Here is a 23787-nt window from a genome sequence, read left to right as displayed (position 1 = left end):
AAGAGCTTGTCTACTGAGGAGTCCTGATGTCCTTTGGCCATGTGGTGTCTGGCACTCTGTGGGCCGTGTAGAGCAGTGGCAGAAGTGGCCATGCTCTTTTACAAGAGCTTTCACTGACTGTTTACCACTTCCCCGCTTACTCTGTTTCTTGCTTTTGCTGGAACGTGGGAAGGTGGAAGGATACAAAGGTAATTTGTGGTCAAAGCTGTATGAGCTCTCCTGTGAAGTTTGAAGATTATAACTGGAGATAGCAGATTTGTTGTGCCTCATATGCTAACCACGTCTTCTATTGCCTGAGCCTTTGTTTTTCTGGGAAGCCCAAGCTGCTTAGAAAAATGGGCTGAATGTGTTTGGGTGACAAGACAGGGTTCCATTAGCCTCAGGAATGCCATCTGGAGACCTTAGCCAGGGCTTGGGGACACTTTGTCAATTAGGCAGGAAGAAGTAGGTTCTTTCGGCAGGGTCCTACCTCTGGGGAATCTTTCCCACTCTTGAAAGTTTGAGCTTCTTCTTAGCCTAGGAAGCCCAACCAAACCTGATAATGACAGCCACTGTTCTGGGCTTTTTACGAGTGGCTGCAGATTTGGGGGAGGGCATTCTAATTTAATCAGTCTTCCTATATTTCTTGTTTTAAACCTTTTACCTCCTTCTTCTGGCTGAAGGATGGGAAACTCCACAGTAAATTGGCTGTGACTTCCACAGAAACTTGACAGTTTTCAAGTTATTTTTTTCCTCTGTATTTAGATGTGGTTATAGTTGTGCTGTCAGCCCTTATCTCTTCTGTCATCTAGCCAGCTCCCAACTAGGTTAGGAGGTATGTGCTCTGCTGTCAGTGTTGGCTGCATAATGAGGTGGATGGCTAAGAAATGGGTTGTTTAGCATCTCTTGGAATCTAAATTTTCTTCCTTGGTTGAGGGGGAAGCAATGTTATTGGAAGAAGGCAGTAGGGAGGCAAATGTTGGCTCTGAAATCAACCCTTTCTTCTCAGGATCTTGGATAAGCCAAATAAATCATCCTTAATTTAAAAGCTTGTTTTATCTACCATAAAGGGCTGCGGGTTCTGCAATGACAGATCCTAGGATGGCCCCCATAGACTGAGTACCTGATTTATGGGCTAAAGAGGCCATACTGTATTGTGGATTGCCATGAGGAATGTTGCAGGGCGGCAGAAGTCACAAGGTTTGAGAACCTGATTTGAACATGCTGGGTAAATTAAACTTGCCCACCTACTGTTGGCCTAAGGAGGAGGAGGGCCTTTTCCCATTAGATCAATCTCAGGGGAGACAGAAGAGGAATGACTTCACTGGATTGTTACTGGCAGATCGGAGCTCTATATTGAGAAGGATTCTGAGGTTATCTAGGTTTGTTAAGCGATGTTTTTCATGTCCTGTGGTTGCAGAGTGGAAAGGGGATATCATGTTTCATGTGTTTTGGATTTTATTCTCCAGAGTTTCAAGGGGTCCTGGCTTGTGCCCGGACATTATGTTGCAGTGAACAACTTGAGTGTTCTTTGAAGATAAGGACATTCAATTTCCCAGTGAGTCCTAACTAGAATTGTTGAATTATTAGGAATTAGAGTCATATGAGAGCCACCTGGCTAGTGAGTCTCCAGGGAGATAGGGCATCCATTGGCAAAGAAGAGTTATGAAATTTGGGGTCAAAAAAGGGCCCTGTACCTTAGGCAGCTTTGTGGTCACTGTGGTATCATTTTAGGTTACTTTGTTCCTAATTCTGGATTCCAAAACCATCTTTGGTCTAGGCTTCTGCAGTACAGAGTTCATCTCAGCTCACCTAACTTCCCCTCCTTCTCCCTGGTTGTTGCTTTGGCATAGCCTGAGGGAGCTCTTACTTTCCAGTTGGTTCTCTTGTGCCAGCTGTTCAGTAAGAACTGGACTAGATGTCTACTCCAAGAACATGGCATTATGTGATTTTAACTGCACTTGATCACTGTACCTATTCTTCAGCTTTGCCAAATGCTGACAACAGATTATATACACACGAAACCAACCAACCAACCAACCAACTTAGAGCTCGTCTCAGTAGAAGGGAAGAGTCCCTTTATATTGTGCTCCAGCATTTCCACGGCTGGCATGCTGCATTCTGGCTTCCCTCTGAGACTAGGAGCTCCTGAAAGTATAGGTCGCCATCTGTGTCTGTTTATATCCTATAGCCCAGATGTGAGAGGTAGATAGGGGAAAAGAAAGGAGGGAGGAGAAGAACGAGGGAAGGAAATGGAGGAAGGGAGAGAGTAAGATCTATATTTAGCGAAAGGGAGAGACACTTACCAAGGGTGTGTGAGTGAGCTTGCTGGCAAGGGTTGTGTGTGCGTGAGTGTGCTGGGAAGGGGGTGTGTGCGCCAGGAACGTGTGAGGAGGGCTGGTGCCCTATGGGAGGTTGCAGGCAGGAAGCAGCTGGAGAGGAGGAGGAGCAGCAGCAGGAGCAGGAGCTGCCCTGCTTTCTGCCTCAGTCTCAAAGCCCAGAATCGATTGAGTTAGAATTCCACATCCAGTTGAAGTTTGGCTGCTGTTGCCTTCAGCAGGCTGATCTCAGAATCCCCTTGCCAGAGAGGTGGACCAGATTAGATTTCTACGTTTGCAGCCAGTGAGACTCCTGCCCAGCCCTTCACTGAGGGTTTTTTTTGCAGGGCATTGTTTCTATCATCAACTTTGTACCGTGGAGCCAGCCAGCTGGGTACAACTGAGAATAATAGCTCCTTGGCTCTGTTTGTCGGTTGGGCAAGCAGTGGAGTTTTGGCTCAGAAAGTTCATCCTGTGGCTTCTCTGTCAAACCAAGGAGTGCTCCTGGATGGATTTCCTCTTAAAGACAGCATTTGTATTCTAAAACTTGAGAATTCATGATTTTAATGTGTGTGGTTTTTTTTTTTAATTTCTTTAACCCTTATTTTGGTTGCAGCAGCAAGGTAAGTGGTACCGAGTGTGTATGACTGACTGAACGACAAGCAGGGACAAAAGGAAAGCAATTGTGGGTGGAATATGGAGCAGCTACATTAATTACATAACTGCTTGAGTCAACTTGCTGGTGAGGGGGGTCATTATAATGAGTGAAAAGTAGCATATGCGGCCCTGGGGTAGAATCTTCACATGCATGTGTTTGTGTGCTGATAATCTGACCATCCATTCCTCTGTGGTACTTTATGTATATAGATAACCCAGCCACCCTCTGGATGTGTGCATACTCATATACAAATAATCTGTTTCACCCTTTTGATGTGTCCATATGTGTTAATGAATAAATGACCTGTCCATTCCTCTCCTGCATGTGCATATGTATAGACAGCTCATTCATTCAGCTTGCATATATGAATATGCAAAATTCTTCTCTCCCTACTTGCACATACATATATAATCCATCCCTTCATCTCCTGTGTGTATGCATGTACTCAAGTAACCTTTCTGTTCTTGAATATATTCTGTATCCTTTCCACCCTTCCTGTGTGTGCGTATGTGAGAGAGCGAGAGACAGAGAGAAAGAGGAAAAACCACCATCCTAATGTATTAATTCATCCCTTTCATGTGTGCATATGCCATATAAATAGAAAAGTCATCTTGAGTTTTCTCAGTCTTGAATGTATGCACACATGCGCAATAAACAGTGTGTCCACTTGTGTCTTGCATGTATGATAAAAGAGCACTAACTTTGCAGATTGAAGGCTCACTTTTAAGTCCTAGCTATACTCAGTGACCTTGGTCAAGTCATTTAGCCTCTCTGAGCTTCATTTTTCTCATCTATGAAATCAGTATAATCAGAACGATAACAACCCTCCTGCCTCACAGGGTTGTTGTGATGATAAAATAGGAATCATATAAACTGAAAATTCTAAACAAATATAATCTCTTACTACTATGTGTCCCTCTAGTATGAGTTGGATAGGACAGCATACTCTTGGTCCAGTTGCACTGAAATTATGTTCTTGTCTGTGAGAGGTTGCTAAGCCTTCTATGTGAAGGGGAAGCTTCTGTTGAGGTAACCAGGTTTATCCTGTGGTTTTCTGCAGAGTGTTGGAAAGAAGCAGGGTCAGGTTGAGAGGGAGAAAAGCTCTCATCTTCTGCAGGTTGGGGCCTTGATACTTTGTTCTTTGTAGCCTTGAGGAGGATTGAACCTCACACAAAATGGAAATGGGCTGCTTCCAGCCAGGATCAAAGTGAGCAGGTGAAAAGATGAGTGAAAGAATGTAACATTCGACTGCCTCCGGGATGACAGTGTACCCTTTACAGTGAGCTTCTACTGCCAGCTTTGGGAGGCTCTCCAGAGTATTTCCCACCCCGGAATTCTAGACCCGTGCTGTCCAATGTGGTAGCTACTATCCACATGTGACTGCTGAGTACTTGAAATGTGGCTAGTCTAATTTGAGATGTATTCTAAACATAAGATACATACCAGATTTCAAGAACTTAGTATTGGAAACAAATGCAAGTATATGATTAATAATTTTTTATATTGATTACATGTTGACATAATACTTTGGCTATTGGGTTAGATAAAATATATTAAAATTCTACCTGTTTCTTTTTTATAAGACTATTTGAAATTTTAAAATGACACATGTGGTTCACATTATATTTCTTTTAGTCAGTGCTACTCTAGACTCACCGATCACTAGCACAAGGATTGGGGCAGCTTCTCCAACTCGGGGTGGGGGATGGGAGCCCCGTCACAGCATCCCTGGGATAACAGGAACCATGGCAGGGCCTCTCCCTGCCAGTCTCATACACTGGAGAGATACCAGCTAATTGACAGTCTGGCAGAGACCAGTGCTGCCATGTCCCCACCCTCTTTTTTTTTCCTCTTTTTTCTTTTTTTGTCCTGAGTGAGTTCCCAGAGAATTTTAAGTACAATTGGGGGAATATTTCCACCTTAGTTTTACAATGAAAGAGGATTGTAAGCCATCAATCTAGAAGGAAACCTAGAACTTGAATGCAGCATATTGTCATGGAAACAGAAATGGATGAGAAAATTAGGAGACCTGGATTCTAATTCAGCTCTGCCATCAATTCATTTTTCTTTCCATGGCAATGAATTATCACTGTGTGACAGGCATAGTAATGCCCTGTTCTAGGCACTGGAAATTCAGAAACAAATAAGACACAGCTTCCAATGTAATGGAGTTCACACCCGCTGTGGGTCTTTGAATAGGAGCCTCCCATTTAGTAGTCTGCCACAGCAAAACAGATTAATGACAACAAGGGTCTCATTCTAGGTCAAGGGCAGTAGGGCTTTTGAGAAGCTAGAGTACCTGCCCTGCCTAAAGACTTTCAAATTCAAAATTTAGGAAAGCACTATGATGATAAGACTACTCCATAGCCTAGATCACAATGTAATATGAGATTCCAGGCCTAGATACCCTCTAAAGGGTTCGTCCAACTATATTCTGGTTTCTTTTATTCAATGACAGGGTTGGTTCGTTTTGGTTTTTTGTTTGTTTGTTTGTTTGTTTTGAGCACAGGCACTATTTTAGGTGCTGAGGATACAGTTATGAACAAAACAAAGTCCCTGCTCATGTTGTAGGATGCAGAGGTCGGGGACGGAGACAGATAATGAAGCAGCAAACAAATATATTATCTATCAGATGGGAATAAGTTCTGTGAAGGAAATTCTAGAGTACGAGGATAGAGATGGATTTTTTTGTGGTGGGGTGTTCAGTGAGTAGATTCTCCTGCGCTCATATCTTTTTCAGTCTACTCACAAGAGCAGAAGGTAGTAAGGAAAAAGAGGGCATGTGAGTGTTAAACAAAAAATTATTTTGACGCTTGTTAAATATGGTAAGACAGACTTTATGTGGGGGGACGACAACACTGGGATTTTGTAGTAGGGGTGAACGATTGAGCTCAACTCCAAATATAAGGAAAAGTGGGAATTTAGCCAAGGAGCAGGGTGGGGGATCAGTGGATGGAAATTACTAAGATGAAGTATCAAAGGGGATTTTGGCTAAACTTACTTGACAGGATTTTTGCTGAAGGCAGACCAAGGTGGTAAGATATCAGGGGTAGGGGATAAGAAATTTGGTCAGATATCAAGCATAGACAGATACTAAGGGTGAAAGATGAGGAATTTGATCAGAAATCAAGGGTGGGAATTTTCACTAAAATGACCTAGCTGGATTCTTGTTAAAACTGGACTAAATGGACCAATGTCAGGGGCCTACTCAGAAAGATGACTCAGAGGAGCCCGACTCATGTTTGGACAAAGAAGAGTCTTTGTCATGGGTTAGATTCTGGGTGTGATTGTATTTGTTGTATGGTTTGTTATACTCCTTGGTATAATAAACCTTGCTACTGCTGAAAGAGAGCCCTGGGCAGGGCACAGAATAGCCTGCTCCCCTGCCTGGCATTCAGGCTCCATTATGAGGTATTGATATGCCCGCCCTCTGAAGGCTAGGTCCGCCCTCATGCCACTGTCTTTTAACTGTATGTTACCTGAGATTGTCTCCCTTCTTGGATATAGAGGCTTGAAGTTTTCTTTCCCTTGTATATGTCTAGCTTCTGGCCTATAAATGGGGCTGTTTTTAATGCTGATGAGGAGGGATGGCAAGTCCTAGGAACTGCAATACTGGGACCTTGCTAAGCCTTTGATCTAGGGCATTTCCCATTCCCTTTGCCTAATCTCCCTTGCCGTATCTCGTGCCCTGATCATTTTGATGATTAACATCCTGAGAATCCCCATACCTGCTGTGGCCCTAGAAATCCATTCCTCTTAGCCCATATTAGCCATACAGCATAATTGACATATGACCCAGAAATGCTCTGTCCTCTGTTGGGGGGCTCAGAGCTCTTGAATTTCTGCTTGCTAGGATTGTTTCACACTAACTGAGAAGCTGCTTGATATATGTACATCGAGCCCTGGTCTGTTCCCAGAGGCCCCCTGGTTGTTTCCTCTAAGCCAGATTTGGGTCAGAAGCAATTTTTACAAGGAATAGTTACATTCCTAATTACATTTATTTGACAAGTCAGAGAGAAGGATAAAAGAATCAGCCATTTCAAAAAACTGAGGTGTTTTATTTTCGCTTTTTTGTTGGTAGGCTGGTGGTGATGCAATGTGGCTTAAGGGGTCTACTCCCTGCAGTATTTATTAGCTTTCCATCATTAAAGCTTTAATCTTTTTGATTAATTCATTTTGTTTTGATGTGCTACCTTTTCAAATGCAGATATTCCTTGAAAGGGCTGCCTTATTTTTCCCAGCCTTAGGCAGTCCTTAGGAAAAGAGCACAGAAAGGTATGGTTTTTTCCGGATTGTGTGTGTATGAAATTTGGAGAGTTGTCTAGAGTCAATAGGCCCACAAGGTAGGGCGGAGTGATAACATTGGGTGCCTTAAAGGAAACTCCAAGGCTAGGTGGACTCCAGAGCCTACTTCCCCCATCCCAGCTCAAACATTACTTTTCTGTGGCCTTGTCTGCCTCATTTTGCTGGGCCTCTCACCTCCTTTCCATTCCCAACTCCTGAATTAAATCTTAATTTGTTTTTCTTTTTTTTTCTCTTTTTTTTTTTTTTAGACAGGGTCTTGTTCTGTCACCCAAGCTGGAGTACAGCCTCAACCTCCTGTGCTCAAGCGATCCTCCCACTTCAGCCTCCCAAGCAGCTGGGACCTCAGGCACATGCCACCATGCCCAGCTAATTTTTTATTTTTTTGTAGAGATGTGATCTCCCTACCTTGCCCATGCTGGTCTCTTAACTCCTGAGTTCAAAGGATCTTCCTGCTTTGGGCTCCCAAAGTGTTGTGATTATAGGCGTGAGCCACTGTGCCCAGCTAAATGCTTACTTTTTATTATAACTTTTATTATAATATGTATCACTTTATATTGTGATCATATATATATCTTTCTCTCCAAATCTTAATATATTAGAGAGCAGGGACTGCATCTTATCTCCCTGGCACACACAGTAAGTACTCATGCAGTTCAACTGACTTAGAGATCAAATGGTCCTTCTTACAGTTTGCTCCTTGTCATTTCACTTCTGTGGACAGTAGTAGCAAAGAGAGGCTGGGAAGGAGGTGAATTGGGCCTCGTGTCCCTGAGGGTTGCCCTTTCAGCCCATTCTGGCTTCTGATATTCAGTTGAGCTCAGCACAGTGACTGGTTGGTCCTCTGAGCATCACATCGAGCTCCATCCCCTGCTTCAAAGCCCAAAGACTGCATTACTAAGTGAGTTTGGTGCCCCTTCTGTATCACCAGAAGAGATTCTTGAGTTCGAAGTTCATCCCAGGGCAGTGGCTACCAACTCAGAAGGTGTGGAGGGTTTTGTTTGTTTAATATGGAAGCAAGCATCTTTGTTTGAGGCTGGGAGAAGTTGCTGTGGCAGCTCTAGTTGAAAATTTCCTATTTGTCAGTAACATGGGGAACCAGGCAGCTCTGCCTTCAGTCTTCAGGAGGCCACAGGAAAGGACTCTAAACCCAGTGGCTATGCCATTTGCCCTCTGTGTGGCTGGCCAGCCAGTGTTGTAAGCACTGCAGTTTGGGAGGGAATACCTTGTAAGATGTCCAGGAAATGAGGCCAATTTGTCTGCAGGGCTGGGCACAGTGGCTCACACATGTAATCCTAGCACTTGGGAGGCGAGATGGACGGATCACCTGAGGTCGGGAGTTCGAGACCAGCCTGACCAACATGGAGAAACCCCATCTCTACTTAAAAAAAAAAAAAAAATTATGTCTGCAGTATTGATCTGAGGGGCAGAAGCAGATAGGCCCCAGGTTAGCCTGGTCTACACTGAATCAGTAGCAGGCAAGTCAGCTTCATTATTGTTCCCGACAAACTGCCTTATCTGGACCAAAGTGAGGCTGGCCTTAGAAGACCTGGCAATGAATTCTGGGCCTCACCAGCATTGGAAAGATAAAGCTTGGCTCCTATAGCCATTTGTCCCTTCCTCATGCTTTCAGGGTATCTGAGAGATGGCCAGCCTCCTGACACTTGAATGGGGTGTTGGGAACTGAATTATTTACTCTTCCTTCTCCTTACCTTAAAAAGAAAACTTCTAGGAGAAAACAGGACTAACTTTAAGGGTGACACTCTCCTCGCAGGATTCCAGGCACTGCTGCAGACCATTAGAAGGGACTGGGAAAGGCAGGAGTCTGGGGCAGAAGTAAAAGTCATGGCTCACTCAAATTGTGCCATTTAGGTGGTTGGATGCTTGCTTTAGATATGGGTTTCCCTACTTTGTTGACTCAGGTACTTGCCATATCAGTAGCAATAACAACAGGACAGTGCTTTACAAAGTATGGATCTCTCATTTTAGCTTTATATAATAACATTCCTGTAATTATCTTCCCCATTTTACAGATGAGGAAACTAATTCACAAAGAGGTCAAGTGTTTAATCCAAGGTCACTGGTGGAACAAGACCCAAACTTAAGTCTCTTGATTGTCAGTCCAGTAGCACTTGCTCATGACTTCATGTAGTTGTATACAGAGCTTCCATCTTGGTTTACCAAGCTTACTAAACAATTCTAATTTTTTTTTTTTTTTTTTTTTTTGAGACAGAGTCTTGCTCTGTTGCCCAGGCTGGAGTGCAGTGGTGCAGTCTTGGCTCACTGCAACCTCTGCCTCCTGGGTTCAAGCAATTCTCCTGCCTCAGCCTCCTGAGTAGCTGGGATTACAGGTACCCGCCATCACACCCACCTAATTTTTGTATTTTTAGTAGAGAGGGGGTTTCACCATATTGGCCAGGCTGGTCTCAAACTCCTGACCTTGTGATCTGTCTGCCTTGACCTCCCAAAGTGCTGAGATTACAGGCATGAGCCACTGCGCCTGGCCGCAGTACTTCTTTTTTAAAGACAAACTTGAAAGGCCACTTGCAGCTCCAGCCGTTGTAGAGCCAGGAACATTGTTCAGGGCTAATACCAAGAGCAAATCAGGGATACCCAATCCCTACATGGTTGGGGAGAGAAAAAAAAAAAAAAGAAAAAAAGATTATCTTTGGAAATTCAGATTTTGTCCTTGTGGGAAGAGAGAAGGAAGACTTTGACATCCGCTAGACTTGGGAGCATAGTCTACCTAGGCAGCTGGGCACCAAGCCCAAGACCCAGAAATTCTGGTTGTGCACGTAGTGCATCTTTCCAGGCTACACTCAGTTGGCCAGATTAGGGGCGTGGCTGGTCCTGGCCCCATGAGACCTTGAGATGAAGCAGTAATGCCTCACACGATGGATAGGGTTCTTAGATGAAGAATTCCTCAATGAATTAGAGTTGTTAGATAAGCTGGAAAGAAGAGGAGAGATGTGAAATGGGAATACATGCAGTTTGTCTCTTGGTTCTTGGCTTAGTTATTTCTAGTAAAAAGAATCAGCTTCATCTTTATCTCAAGTCTTCTGACTCGTCCTTCTGGTTCCTCCTAGTCTGGGGAAGCACAATGCTTTTAAATTCCAGGCCCACAGACAAGATGTAGGTGGTGGCCTTTCCTGAAAATGGGTTGCCATGAGAGCAGTCTGCCTGTGTTCTTTAAGGCATTTTCCCACTTTTAGGGTTAACTTCAGTACTGGGAAAATAAAAGGAGGCGGAGTTTAGAAGATTTAGAAATCTCCATCAAATCTAGAAAATGGGGAAAGCATCCCTGGTCAAAGAACATGAAGAGTAGCATGTCTCCCACCAATCCATCTTTCCCTCCCAGGAGACCTAGCAGGACTGGAGTATTAGCCCCTGTGCCTCCTGGATCTCTGCTTTCTCCCTTATACTTTTCACTCTACTGCTTCCATCCACTCTCCACATTCTCGGTAAAAAGGGAATGTATTCTCACTTCACATGAGGTAATCATCATCTCTGCCTCTGTAATGCAGTCACCAATAGCTTAGGGTGTAGGGACTAGACTGGTGGCAAGTCTGTCTTTACCTTATTGGAGAAGAGTAAAGCACCCTGGAGCCCTCTGTGAGGTAACCCTCCCCCACGTGTCCCATGTGATATTCTCTCTCGGCCAGGCAGAGGGTTAGATTAACCCTTTGTTATTAATACTTGAGCAGTGGACAGTGTGCTGGACAATCACTTATTGTGGTGCTCTGAAAGATCCTCTGTGGGCCAGGAAAGCCAAACCCAGATATTGATTAGCTGCAGCAAGCCCTTAGAGAGTATTAAGTGGAGCTCAGGAGCACCAAGCTAAGCCTAAACCTCCTTCATTCCCCGTTGTGAGTTCATGATACCTGTGTCTTTGGCTACCTGCCTCTCTAGATTTAAACATGCTAAATGCCACCTACATCTGGACAGTGTGTGCATACTGTGCCACTTTATTCTAGAGTTAGGTAAAGAAATATTTTTCCCGGTAAGTTTAAAATACTTGCCATAGTCCTTTCTCCAAATTAATGGTTGCCATCACTCAACAAAGGGAAAATACTTTGTGCTATAAGCACAGGCAGGGGTAAACTTTTGAGTAAGTGGAGTCTTCACCAGAACAAACTGGAAAAGAAAGAAAGAAACATTCCTTGTCTTGTCTTTTACTATGTATGTGATTCGAGCCTTGGTGGTTAAGCATTTGTTTGTTTATTTCTGAGCCAGACTCCTAGTACTGAATTTTGTGAAAGTTCAAATAAGGAGTTACTCATTGACCTTACCTCATCTACCTCCCAGCAGCTTGTCTCAATACCGTTGACTTTGGATACTTGCCTAGAACACCAGGACTTTATTTTAATTTTACACTGATACTCTAATGGGAAGCTAATGAGAATGAACTGACTGCCCATAGCCTTTAAGGCTGGGGTTGGGAGGCAGGTCAGGGTTGATTCCTATAGTCTTAGAAGATAATGTTTTTATTCCTGCTTGACAACTTGATTCAAACTAAAATCATCCTGCTACTTTCTGACCTGAGTGCACTATTTTCCTTTTTCACTAGCTACAGGATAAATCAAGCCAGGATCCAGGGGCATGTGCCAGGTTTGGAGGCTACACATGGGGCCATTCCAGGCAGCACTGTGGGCTAAGCCCAAAGCATCAGCCAGCAATAATTGCTAGAAACAAAATGAAAAGAGCAGGACAGGCTGTTGCCTTCCAAGGTAATCTCTATTAAGCATCCTGACCAGAAATAAGAGGAAGAAGCAGAGAACCCCTCAGACCCTGAGGGAGAAAATGAAGCGATTGTTGCAAGAGTCAGAGGAAGAAATCATGGTTACCTTGGGACCCTCCTCCAGGCTTTCCCCAGATAAGGCTAAGGCAGAGACCATGTGTAGCACCAAGAGCAAATCCTCTGGCCCTGCTGGATCCTTACCAGAGGACAACTCCCTGCCCCCATGCTGTGGGTCAGCAGCCTTAGCCATTGCTGGAGATAGAGATGGGGACCTGGCCCAGCTTTGCAGCTTTGGGCAGCAGAACAACAGCCAGCGTTCTCTGGGCTCCACTGCCTGTGTTTCAGGGTCTGGTTCTCAGGATCCCTCATCTGTCAGCATAACCACAAGCTGTCATGAGCTCCCAGAGAGGAACCAAGCCAAGACCCTTTTGTCCAGAGGCCATGGCCAAGGCTGTAGCCGTGAACAGCGGGAACCTTTGGGGGATGTAGTAGAATACATCATCAGAGAGCTGCAAGGCATCAGCCGTCTCCAAACTGAGATTGCTGAGCTGCGGCAGCACTTGAGCCAAGTCCGGGGCTCCGTGGATGAAGTCTCTAGCTGTGTAGACTCAGTACTGAGTGAAATAGAAGGCTTACAGGTGAGCAGCTGTTCCCTGGCCAAGGTGTGTGAGGGGGAAAAGGCCCAGGAACCCCATGTGGACAGACCCAGTGAGGAAGCCATTCTGTATTTGTATGGCCTTCCTGAACAAGATGGAGAAAATACTATGGAACTGGTGGAAAGCTTTCTAGCCAAGCACCTTTGCGTTAATGGCATGCAGTGCAACAGGTACATTAAAAAGGCTTACAGGGCAGGCACATCCCCTTCCCCTAGACCCACTGTTGTGAAGCTTGCCCATCTAGAGCATAGAGACTTCATCTTGCAGAAATCCATCCTCTTGCAGAATATGGGAGTCCGAATTGCCACCAGAGAAGAACCAAGCTGCCCACAGGCTTGTAAGAATCCCCAAAAGGAGTCTATATCATTTTTTCAACAACAACATCAGGATTATAGTCGGACTTCTTTAAACCAGGATGAACCAGTTCTTCAGATGGAAACAGGGGACAGGGGACCCATAACAGGAACATATCAGATGAAGGCTCAGGATCAACAGAGAGAGCACCAGGCCCCTGAGCAGCAAGGCCCTTGCTTTCTACTCCAGAACAATTTATCAAAGGAAAGTGATGTGCCCAAGCTAGGGGATGAAATAAAAGGAACATCAAGAACATCTCAAGTTATCAGTGGCAGCTGTGATGAACTGTCAGAGAAAAAGCCTCCTCTGTCTACCCCCCATCAATTTGAGGAACCTGCCCTAGTATTAATCTCAAAAGAGGAGGATTCTGGGAAGTCGCAGTTTTTCAAACAGTACAGCCACGAAGGTGAAGCATATAAAGTAGGAAAACCAGAAAATGACTGCCACGATAAAAGTGAGGCCAGCAGCTGCCTGTCACTGTCTGGGTTGCTGAAGACAGAGAGAATAAACGCGGAGGACAAGCTCCTGGGCTGTGAAGCTGGACTCGATATTCTGAGCTCAAAGGAACTAGAGGACCTTTTGGCAGACAAGTCCAGAAGGCTTGCAGCTCTGAGCTGCGACAGCATGATGGAGGAAATTATCATAGGGCCTGAGACTTTCAGTGACATGATTCATATTGACCTGAATGAAGAGGAGGAGTGTGCTGCTCACGTCCTTAAGGATGTCTTTGACAAGTCTTCTTGTGTTCTGGGTGGCTCTCAGGAGGATGAGGATGTGGAAATCAAGTTTTATACCAGTAAACTGGGCCGAGCAATTCACCACTTTCGTTCTGCTCTGCAGGGTGTGTTTCAGAAGCTGGAGAACAGTGGGTCCATCAGTCCTGAGGACCTGGAAAGCAATGAGAGTGGTTCCCAGTCAGAGAACAGTGATCGACTTCTTGGGACAGTGAGTTCAGGGGGTGCCCAGGATTGCTCACTGGAGAGTCCTGGGAGTCAGGGGAGTGAAAGCTTGCTCAGTGTGGTCTCTGGTGGAGTTGGCATCTCCACACAGGGAGAGCAAACCCCTCAGGATCCAAGCATCTTCTCTCTTGCTTCTAATAACTCATTGCCAAGTTTTGCTCTGGCTCCATGTCTGGGAAGTGAGACTTGTTCCAGGCCTGAATCTCCCAAACAGGGCAGACTGAGCCTAGAGCAAGTGTGTACAGAGACCATTTATCTCAACAAGTGCATCAACAATTTTAAGAATGTTCTAAGAGAGAAAAGACTAAGGCAGAAAAAACTTTTGCACGAGCTAGTACAGAAGGCAAACCGTCTCTCAGTAGAAGACATGCACTCAGGTATTCTGAGTCCCTATGTAACAGGGTCCCAGCTGGCTAAAGTATGGCCTCCATCTGGCCAGCATGAGACCTGGTGTGGTGGCAAGTTTAATAAGGTGTTGATTGATGTGCATAGCTTGAATCAGGCTAAATTACTCAAGTAGAGAGCTTAAGCTAATCCTGTGGAAATTGGAGTGAAAGAGGGTTCTCAAGCAAGAGGAAGCTGTCCTTAGGGAGCTTCCAATCTCTTGTTGGGGTGCTATACGTGTTCAAAAGAGGGAGGAGCATCTGGAGCGGAAGTAGTTTGCAGCTGCAGAGCTTTTAGGATATCAGATGTAAAGAAGGGGTGGGAGTGAGAGGCAGGAGTTGGGGATGAGACATACTTGCTCACAGGCACTAGAACAGCTGAGAAAGAATCCTGTGTTGCATTTAAAAATTCTTCTCCGTGGGTTTTTTGCTGAGATAAGATTGCCATTTCCCCGGTAGCTGATGAGGCTTCTCTCATAGGCTTCTGTGGGAATTTCCCCTACCCCATCCTGTCTCTTCCTAGTACCTGACTTGCTGACACAGAACCTTATTTCTGATTTGGGGCATCCAGGAGCTACTTATAGTGCTGACCTAGCCCTAGAGCCCAGCGTTGCCCTCCACCAGTCTTATTCCCTTTCTTCCATCTCCCCCTAAAAGCTATTCACCTGAGAGCTGGCGAATGGAATGTTTTTTGACTACAAGAAGTAAGAGAACATTTTTCTAGGCAGTATGGAGATATGTAGCTTTAAAATTACTCCTCCCAATCAAAATTAAATTTATCCAAAGAGCATATGCTATATTCATCCAGTTTTAAATTTAAATGGGGTTGTCCTCTTATGCACGTAACCTGATTAATCTTCCTAAGGCAACATCTAAATTATGAGGCATATTGTGTTGGCAAAGGTGTGAGGGAATATGCACTTGTACATTGCTGGTGGGATGGGAGTATAAATTGGCATAATCTCTAAGGAAGGCAATTGGCAAAATTTATCAAAATTACAAATATATATACCCTTTAAGTCCTCAACACCATTTACAGGAATGTATCCTGCAGACATATTTTCACATGTGGAAGTGACATATGTACAAGGCTATTTTTGAAGCATTGCTTTTAATAGCAAAAATTAAAAATAACCTAAACATTCATCAGGAAATACTGGTTAAATAAATTATTGACATGTCCAAACAATGGGATATAGTACTGTGTAGCTATAAAAAGAAAGAGGTAGCTCTCCTGAAATGGAAAGTTATCTAAGATATATTGACATACAAAAAAAAAAAAAAAGCGAAGTGCAGAGCAGTATGTATAAGATGCTTTCATTTGTATGAAAAGAGGGAAAAATACAATACACTTACTTACAATGTCTGCTTGTATGTGTATAGAATATCTAATGAAAGATATGTAAGAAACGGGTACATTGTTGCCCATGGGGAAATGTATTAGGTGAACTAATGGAATGGGAGGGAGATTTTTCTCTGTGTGCCTTCTTTTAATTTTTAGAATTTGAATCATATGAATATAATACTAAGCCATAAAGTTACATTTAAAAATGAAAATTATGTCATTCTCTTTTCAAATTTCCCAGAGCTTCTTCTTAGAACTTATCAAAAAGAGTCTAAATTCCTTCACTTTGCATCCAAGGTCACTGCCATTCGTCTCTAGTTTATATTTCCAGGCTTACCTCCCTTTGTCCCACCATAAGTCTTTCAAAAGGAAGCTTTGCTGTCATACAAATTTGCCTTGCACTTTCTATTCTTAGCATATTCATATATACATGCTTCCTTCTAACATAAAATGCTGTTTGCCATTTCGACCTAGCAGAATTCACCTATTCTTCAACATATATCGCCTCCTCCAGGAAGCTTTCTGAGGCAGTAGTTCCTCAGCTGTAAGGGATTTCTCTCTCTACATAACTTTGCAGTCTCTTCTTCTTCCCAGGCACTGAGAAATTATTTCAGTACAGCAACAATAGAAACAACAAATATCAAAGCAATACTTCTTACAAACTCTTTAAATATTGGTGGAGTTGATGTTAGCATGAGCACCAGTGATGAGGACACGTGTGTCTAACTCTTCAGCTTGCAGAGTTTCCTTTCTGGGCTGCATCCTTCTAGGCAATGCAGAAACTTTTAGTGCCGTGGTAGGCAGGTGGTAGTAGCAGCAGTCGTGATGAATAGAAGGTTTTCTAAAGCACCAATAAGAAAGCAACCCACAGTTCTGGGTCCTATCCAAGACTCTGTCTGGCCTGAGGGCTGCAGAGAGAATCATGGACAGGGTGCTCCAGCACTCCCATGCATAGAGCAGGACAAGCACACAGGCCAGACTCTCACCAAATAGACTTCACTGGAGCAGTCCCCTAAGCTAGTAAACCGATTCAGTATCACAGAGACTACCAGGATAACGAAGCATTTGAAAACTCTGCTTTCTTTACTGTTCTGCCTGGGATCTTTTAGGCCCTAAACTTACTAGTTATAGCTTATGATTAATTTGAGTTAGTTTTCATCTTTTTTTCCTTGGTATGTGCCAGGTACTGTTTTAAATACTCTCAGGTGTATTGTATAAAATTCAATTCTTTTATTCCTGTCACTCAACCAAAATAGCTTTGGTCGGGGCCATTAGATGTCCATCATATTGACAAAGTAATGGTTCATTTTCAGTCTTCTTTTTATCAGTCAGCAATTTGACACAGTTGATAATCACTTCCCTCTTTTTATTATAACAGCTTTATTGAGTTATAATTCATGTGCCATAAAATTCACCTTAAAGTCACTTAAAAAGTATAGAATTGAATGGTTTTTAGTTTATTCATAGTTATGCAGACATCACCACTATCTAATTTCACAACATTTCCATCACCCCATAAGAAACCTCTTACCCATTGGCAGTCACTCACCAATTCTCTTTGCCCCCCAGCCTCTGGCAACCATTAATTTACTTCCTGTTTCTATGAATTTGCCTATTATGGACATTTCATATAAATGGATTTATAAAATATGTGCCCTTTTGTGTCTGGCATAATGTTTTTAAGGATGTTGTAGCATGTATCAGTACTTCATTTCTTTTTCTGGCTGAACAATATTTATTGATGGATATTTTTTTAATCCATCAGTTGTTGGACATTTGAGTTATGGTTACCACTTCTTGCCTATTATGAATAATGCTGCTATGAACATTTGTATACAAGTTTTTCTATGGAACTATATTTTCAGTTCTCTTGGGTATTTACCTAGAAGTAAAATTGCTGGGTCATATGGTAATTCTGTTTACCATTTGAGGAACTGCCAGACTGTTTTCCAAAGTACTGTACTATTTACATTCCCACCCATAACAGATGAAGGTTCTAATTTCTCTACATCCTTGGCAACACTTGTTATCTTTTTTATTATAGCCATCCTAGTGGATATGAAGTGGTATCTCATTGTGGTTTTGATTTGTGTTTGTCTAGTGACTAATGATGTTGAACATCTTTTCATGTGCTCATTGGCCATTTTTCTGTCTTCTTTGAAGTAATGTCTATTTAAGCCTTTGCCCACTTTTAAATTGAGTTTTCTTTCCTTTTGTTTCTGAGCTGTAATAATTATTTATATATTCTGAATGTAAGTCCCTTATCAGATATATTATTTGTAAATATTTTCTCTCATTCTGTGGGTTGTCTTTTCACTTTCTTAACAGTGTCCTTTGAAGCATAAATTTTTTTATTGTTTTGTTTTTTCAAAAATCCTGTTGGCCAGGTCTGGTGGCTCATGTCTGTAATCCCAGCACTTTGGGAGGCCAAGGCGAGAGGATCACTTGAGCCCAGAAATTTGAGACCAGCCTGGCCAACATAGTAAGACCTTGTCTTTACTAAAAATCAAAAAACAATTTTTTGTGCTAAAATATACATAACATAAAATTTATTATTTAAACCATATTTTTTTCTGAATGTTATGTGGAACATTTTAACCATTTAAAAATGTATAGTTCCATAACATCAAGTACATTCATATTGTTCTGCAACCATCACTGCCGTTCATCTCCAGAATGCTTCTCATCTTGCAAAGCTGAAACTCTGTACCTATTAAATAATAACTCCTCACCTCATCTCACCCCAGTCCCTGGTAACTGCCACTCTACTTTCTGTCTCTATGAATTTGACTACTCTAAGTACCTCATGTAAGTGGAATCAAATAACATTTGTCCTTTTTTGACTGGCTTATTCCACTTAGCATAATGTCCTCAAGGTTCATCCATGTTGTAATGTGTCAGAATTTCACTCCTTTTTAAGGCTGCGTTGTATCCCATTATACACATATATCACATTTTATTTATCTGTTCACTCATCAGGACACACATTGCTCCACCTTTTGGCTATTGTAAACAATGCTGTTCTAAACAGGGGTATACAAATATCTTTTTGAGTCCCTGCTTTGATATCTTTTGGCTATGTACCCCAAAGTGAATTGATCGAATTATATGGTAATTCTAACTTTTTGAAGAATCCCCATACCATTTTCCATGGTGGCTGCACTGTTTTACATTCCCACCATTAGGGCACAAGGGTTCCTTCCAATTTCTCTACATTTTCTTCAACACTTGTTATTTTCTGTTTTTTTGTTTTTGTTTTTGTTTTAAGTAATAGCCATTGTAATGAGTATGAAGTAGAGCACAAAAGTTTTAAATTTTGATGAAGTGCAGTTTATCTATTTTTTTCTTGTTTTGATTGTGCTTTTGGTGTCACAGCTGAGAAATCATTGGTTAATCTGAAGTCAGAAAGATTTGCTTCTATGTTTTTTTTAAGAGTTTTGTTTTGTTTTGTTTTGTTTTGTTTGAGACGGAGTTTCGCTCTGTCGCCCAGGCTGGAGTGCAGTGGCGTGATCTCAGCTCACAGCAACCTCTGCCTCCTGAGTTTGAGCAATTCTTCTGCCTCAGCCTCCTGAGTAGAGTAGCTGGGATTACAGGCATCCACCACCCAGCCTGGTTAATTTTTTGTACTTTTAGTAAAGAGGAGGTTTCACTATGTTGGCCAGGCTGGTCTCGAACTCCTGACCTGAAGTGACCTTCCTGCCTTGGCTTCCCAAAGTTCTGGGATTACAGGCTTGAGCCACCGCACCCAGCCAGTTTTGAGTTAATTTTTGTGCATAGTATGAGGTAGGAGTATGCTTTATTCTTGTGCTTTATTCATATGCTTTATTCTTGTACATATGGATATCTAGTTGTCCCAGAATGATTTGTTGAAAAGATTACTCTTTTTTCATTGAATAGTCTTAGCACTCTTATCAAAAATCAATGACTATAAATGTAAGAGTTTATGTCTGGACTCAATTTTATTCTATTGATATTCAGTCTGTCTTTGTGCTCAATTCCTTCTTTTTGAAACACTTTCTTCATTTGGCTTCCAGAACACCTCTCTGTCTTGGTTTCCCCTTTTCCCCCAGCATTACTGGCCATTCCTTCTTAATTATCTTTGCTCTTCCTCTCCCCAACCTTGTAGCATCCTAGGATTCAATCTTGACTTCCTGTACTTACTTCCTAGATGATAATCTTTCAATCCCATGAGTTTCATAAGCATTCCCAGGTTTACATCTCCAGCCCAGACATCTTCCATGAACACCAGACTCCAAATTCACCTAACACCTCCATATGGATGTAAAAAGGCATCTCATTTGACATATCCAAAACCAAACTCCTGATCCTTCTTCCCAAGCTCCTGCCAAACCTGCCTTTCCTATTGTCTTTCTTACCCATCTGTGGCATCTGTATTCTTGCAGCTACTCAGGCCCAATCCATAGAGTCATTCTTGACTCCCCCTTTTCTCTCACAACCTGTATTCAGTCCATTAGTAAATTCCACTTCCTCCAGCTTTAAAAAATATCTTGAATCTTGCCACTATTTCTACTTCCACTACTGTCATCCTTGTTTAAGCCACTATTTTCTCTCATCTAGATTACTGCAATGGTCTCACTAGTCTCCCTGCTTCTAGAATCTTGTTCCTCTACAGTCTGTTCTCACAACAATCAGAGTAATCCCCATAGAGCATGAGTCAGGTTATATCACTTCTCTGCTCAATGATTTCCTGTCTCACTCAGAATAGACACCAGCATTCTTACAAAGGTCTGTAGAGCCCTATTTGAACTGGTACTTTATTGCAAACTTGCTGTTTCTCCACACCAATTATGCTCTCACCTCAGGCTTTGCATTTGCTATATGTTCTTCTGAAAATACTTTTTCCCAGAACTCCAAATGACTTCTTTACTAATTTCTTTCAAGTGTCTGCTTTGATACCACCTGTCAATGAGGCCACCCTAACAACCTGTTTTTAGACTTTTAATAACAACTCTACCTCCATCATCGGGGGGCATTATCTTTTTCTCTTATCTGAATTTTTCAGCAGAGTTCCTATCACATGTGACATAGTATATTGTTATTTCTTATGGAAAGCAGACCCTGGAACAAGAATGCCTGTTAATGAATTTTGGCTTTGCCACTTGCTGGCATCTTTCTTAACCTCTCTGATCTTCAATTTAATTATCAAAGAAGTGGAGGTAATAATGGCATTTACCCAGTGTGGAGTTGTGAGAAATAAATGAGCTTACCCAAATAAAATGCCAGATACAAAGTAAGTATTTGATTAGTATCAGCTACTATCATCATCTTCATCATTGTTTATTATCTGCTCCTCTTACAAGAATAAAAGCCTCTCAGGATCAGGGAGTTTGTTTCATTCATTGCCACATCACCAGCACTGACTGAGAACAGTGCCTAGTGTGCACATTAGGTTCTTTTAAAATTTTTTTAGTTAAATTTTTTTTTAAAGACAGAGTCTCAGTCTGTCACCCTGGCTGGAGTGCAGTGGAGTGATCAGAGCTCACTGCAGCCTTGATCTCCTGGGCTCAGTGGATCCTCCCAACCCAGTCTCAAGTAGCTGCACTGCACATGCAGGCACATGCCACCACTATAGGCATATGCCACCACACCCAGCTAATTTTTTCATGTTTTGTAGAGATGGAGTCTCACTTTGTTACCCAGGTTGTTCTTGAACTCCTGGCTTCAAGTTATCCTTCCTCCTGCCTTAGTCTCCCAAAGTGTTGGGATTATAGGCATGAGCCACCATGACCAGTCCTTAGTATAATAGGTTCTTAAGAAATGAATCCTTGCAATAACGCTGAGAGGTAGTTGTTCTTATACCTATCTTTTTATAGGTAAGGAAATGTAGGCTCAAATAAGTTGAGCATCTCAAGTCTTTTGACTCTCAATAATAGAGTTAAGATTGTATTATTGGGTATACTGAGGGGAGGGCTGGTGAGGAGGAATGTCACTTCCTTATAAAATGGACTGTCTGAAAGAGTGACAGAGATTATTCTTAGGGGGTCAGGGGTTTTCCTGCAAAGCAGTTGTTTTGTAGACATTTATAACTTAACCTGCAAACAAATCTAAGTAGAAAAATCCTAAGGCATTTTAGGGAGTTAGGAAGCACAGATAGTTTGATTCTCAACAAGAAAAAAAATTGTTTTTTAATGTTTGTCCAATGGGTGGGACAAACTGAAGAGCCAGTATAGCAGTTCCTCAGGGTCTGGAAATGGTACAGGCTACTGGTTAAGAGACTTATACCTTCTCTGGTTGGGCAGGTGACACTTCTTAGAATAGCTGTTGTTTTCTAAGTACTGAAAGTTATAGTTTTCTTTTACTACATACAAATGATAGGCGATGTGCTAAGCCCTCAGGCTACAAAGGTGAAATAATATATAATCCTTTTTTTTTTCTGAAGAAGTAGTATAAAGTGAGAAATAGTATAAAGGAAGATGTTTATACAGACATCTACAATATACAATACTACAAAACAGTATTAACGACATACTGCCTTAGAAATATGGACATAGAATGGTGGAGACTGGGGCAGCTAGTGGAGAGGCACCTAATACTACCTTGGGAAGGAAAGCAGATAAAGAAATTTCACAGAGTCATTAGTATTTGAACTAAGTCTTAAGGAATATGCCTGAGTCCACCCAGTAGGCTGGGTGTGGGAGGGAGGTGTGAAAAGTCTCAGATGTGATAGACAATGTTCAGTAAGACTTGAATACAGGACACGTAAGGAGCGGAAGGAAAGTAAGCTAGAACTGTAGGGAAAGTACAAGTCTTGAAGCACTTTATGTGCTACAGTAAGCAACAGGGAGAATTGATGCAATTAAGCAAAGAAAAAAATGCCATCAGAGTTTTGAAATGGGAAATGTGGAGTATGGATTGGAGAGGAGCAAGTCTAGTGGCAGAGAGGTCAGCTTGGAGTCTCCTGTTATAGCCCAGTTAAGAGAAGATGATAATGGCAGTGTGAAATGGAAAGGCAGGAGTGGATGCCAGAGATATTTAGGAGATAGAAGGTACAGAGCTGAGTGATTGGATAGGGACAGAGTGCAGAGAGGGGGAGATCCATTGTCTGGCTGGGGACAGGAAGAGAAGTTTAGAGATGGAAGATACAAGTTTAGTGTTTGGATATGTTGAATTTGAGCTAAGCATGCAATATCTAGGTGACACACACTAAACAGTGGTTAATGTGTTGTGATAAAGTAGGTATCTGAAGGTTAGGTATAACTCCTTTGAGAAGTGGAAGAAGGACCTGACTAATGGAATGGAGAGACTTACCAAGTGACACAGAGGGCCCAGTTGAAGTTAAAAATCTGCATCTATTTGCTCTGGTTCTCATCTGTACAATGGTGGGACTTGTCAAGGCATTGTATGTTAAATACCATGAGAAGGATGAATGTAACTTAGGTGCACTAGGATGGCCTTATTAACTCTTGCTTGGGTGGGCATCAGAGAAGGCTTCCCAGAACTGTGTTTTGGAGGAAGAGTTGAATTTTCCTCTATGGAAAGGTGGTGTGAGATGCTATTTCAGGCTAATGGAACAGAATGAGTAAATAAATATGTGGGGTTTTGAGTATGTGACTTCTTTGTGAAACAAGACAATTAGATTCTAGGAATGTATATGGGGTCAGGAAAGAGGCAGAGAAGAGGAATTTGGGGATTTGGGTCAGATCATGGAGAGCCTTGATTATTCTGTCAATGGATTGATTGGATTTTAGTCTTTAGGCATTATGGGGAGATCTGTGGGGAACAGAAGGACACAATCAACTTTGACATGGTTGTAGAATGTATTTAAGATAGTGGAGGGGGAGAGGTACATTTCCATTTTGAGTCATGGGGTCAGTTAAAGGATTGTTTGCCTAATTTTCTTACTCAAAGGGAGCACATTATCCTGGAGGGTTGGGATGTAGATATGGAAGAGGTATGTCCCCATTCCAGGAAGTGTCTTTCTCATCTTTCCCACCTTCCTGGAGCTGTACTGTTCTGGAGGATTCCTGGTCATCTAGTCCAGGACAGGTGACCCATTAAGTAGGCAGAAATAGCTTGAAAAATTGGGAACCTGTGAATTCGATTCTTGAATCCTCCCCTCTACTTGTGATGTAAT

The 23787-nt window shown here is 42.4% G+C and overlaps 1 protein-coding gene across 19 annotated transcripts in view; it reads left to right on the top strand.

Annotated features, from left to right (window-relative positions):
- UNC13B (unc-13 homolog B) overlaps window positions 1-23787 on the top strand; it is a 235883-nt gene that overhangs the window by 172270 nt on the left and 39826 nt on the right. For 4 of the 19 annotated variants that reach the window (XM_074017184.1, XM_045374410.3, XM_065530395.2 and 1 more), the window contains exon 1: window positions 11886-14341. The exons of 11 other annotated variants lie outside the window; for them this stretch is intronic. In XM_074017184.1, coding sequence (XP_073873285.1) covers window positions 12058-14341 — 2284 coding nt within the window. In that variant the 5' untranslated portion in view covers window positions 11886-12057. Of the gene's footprint in view, window positions 1-2413; window positions 2921-11885; window positions 14342-23787 lie in introns of those variants that run through there. 4 more of the 19 variants (XM_074017189.1, XM_065530398.2, XM_074017188.1 and 1 more) reach the window with 2 other exon arrangements.

This window comes from Macaca fascicularis, chromosome 15 (genome assembly GCF_037993035.2).
Source record: "Macaca fascicularis isolate 582-1 chromosome 15, T2T-MFA8v1.1".
In the NCBI taxonomy this organism is placed as follows: domain Eukaryota; kingdom Metazoa; phylum Chordata; class Mammalia; order Primates; family Cercopithecidae; genus Macaca; species Macaca fascicularis.
The sequence above is the reverse complement of the archived record's forward strand: the minus strand, read 5'-3'. Positions and strand labels throughout refer to the sequence as shown.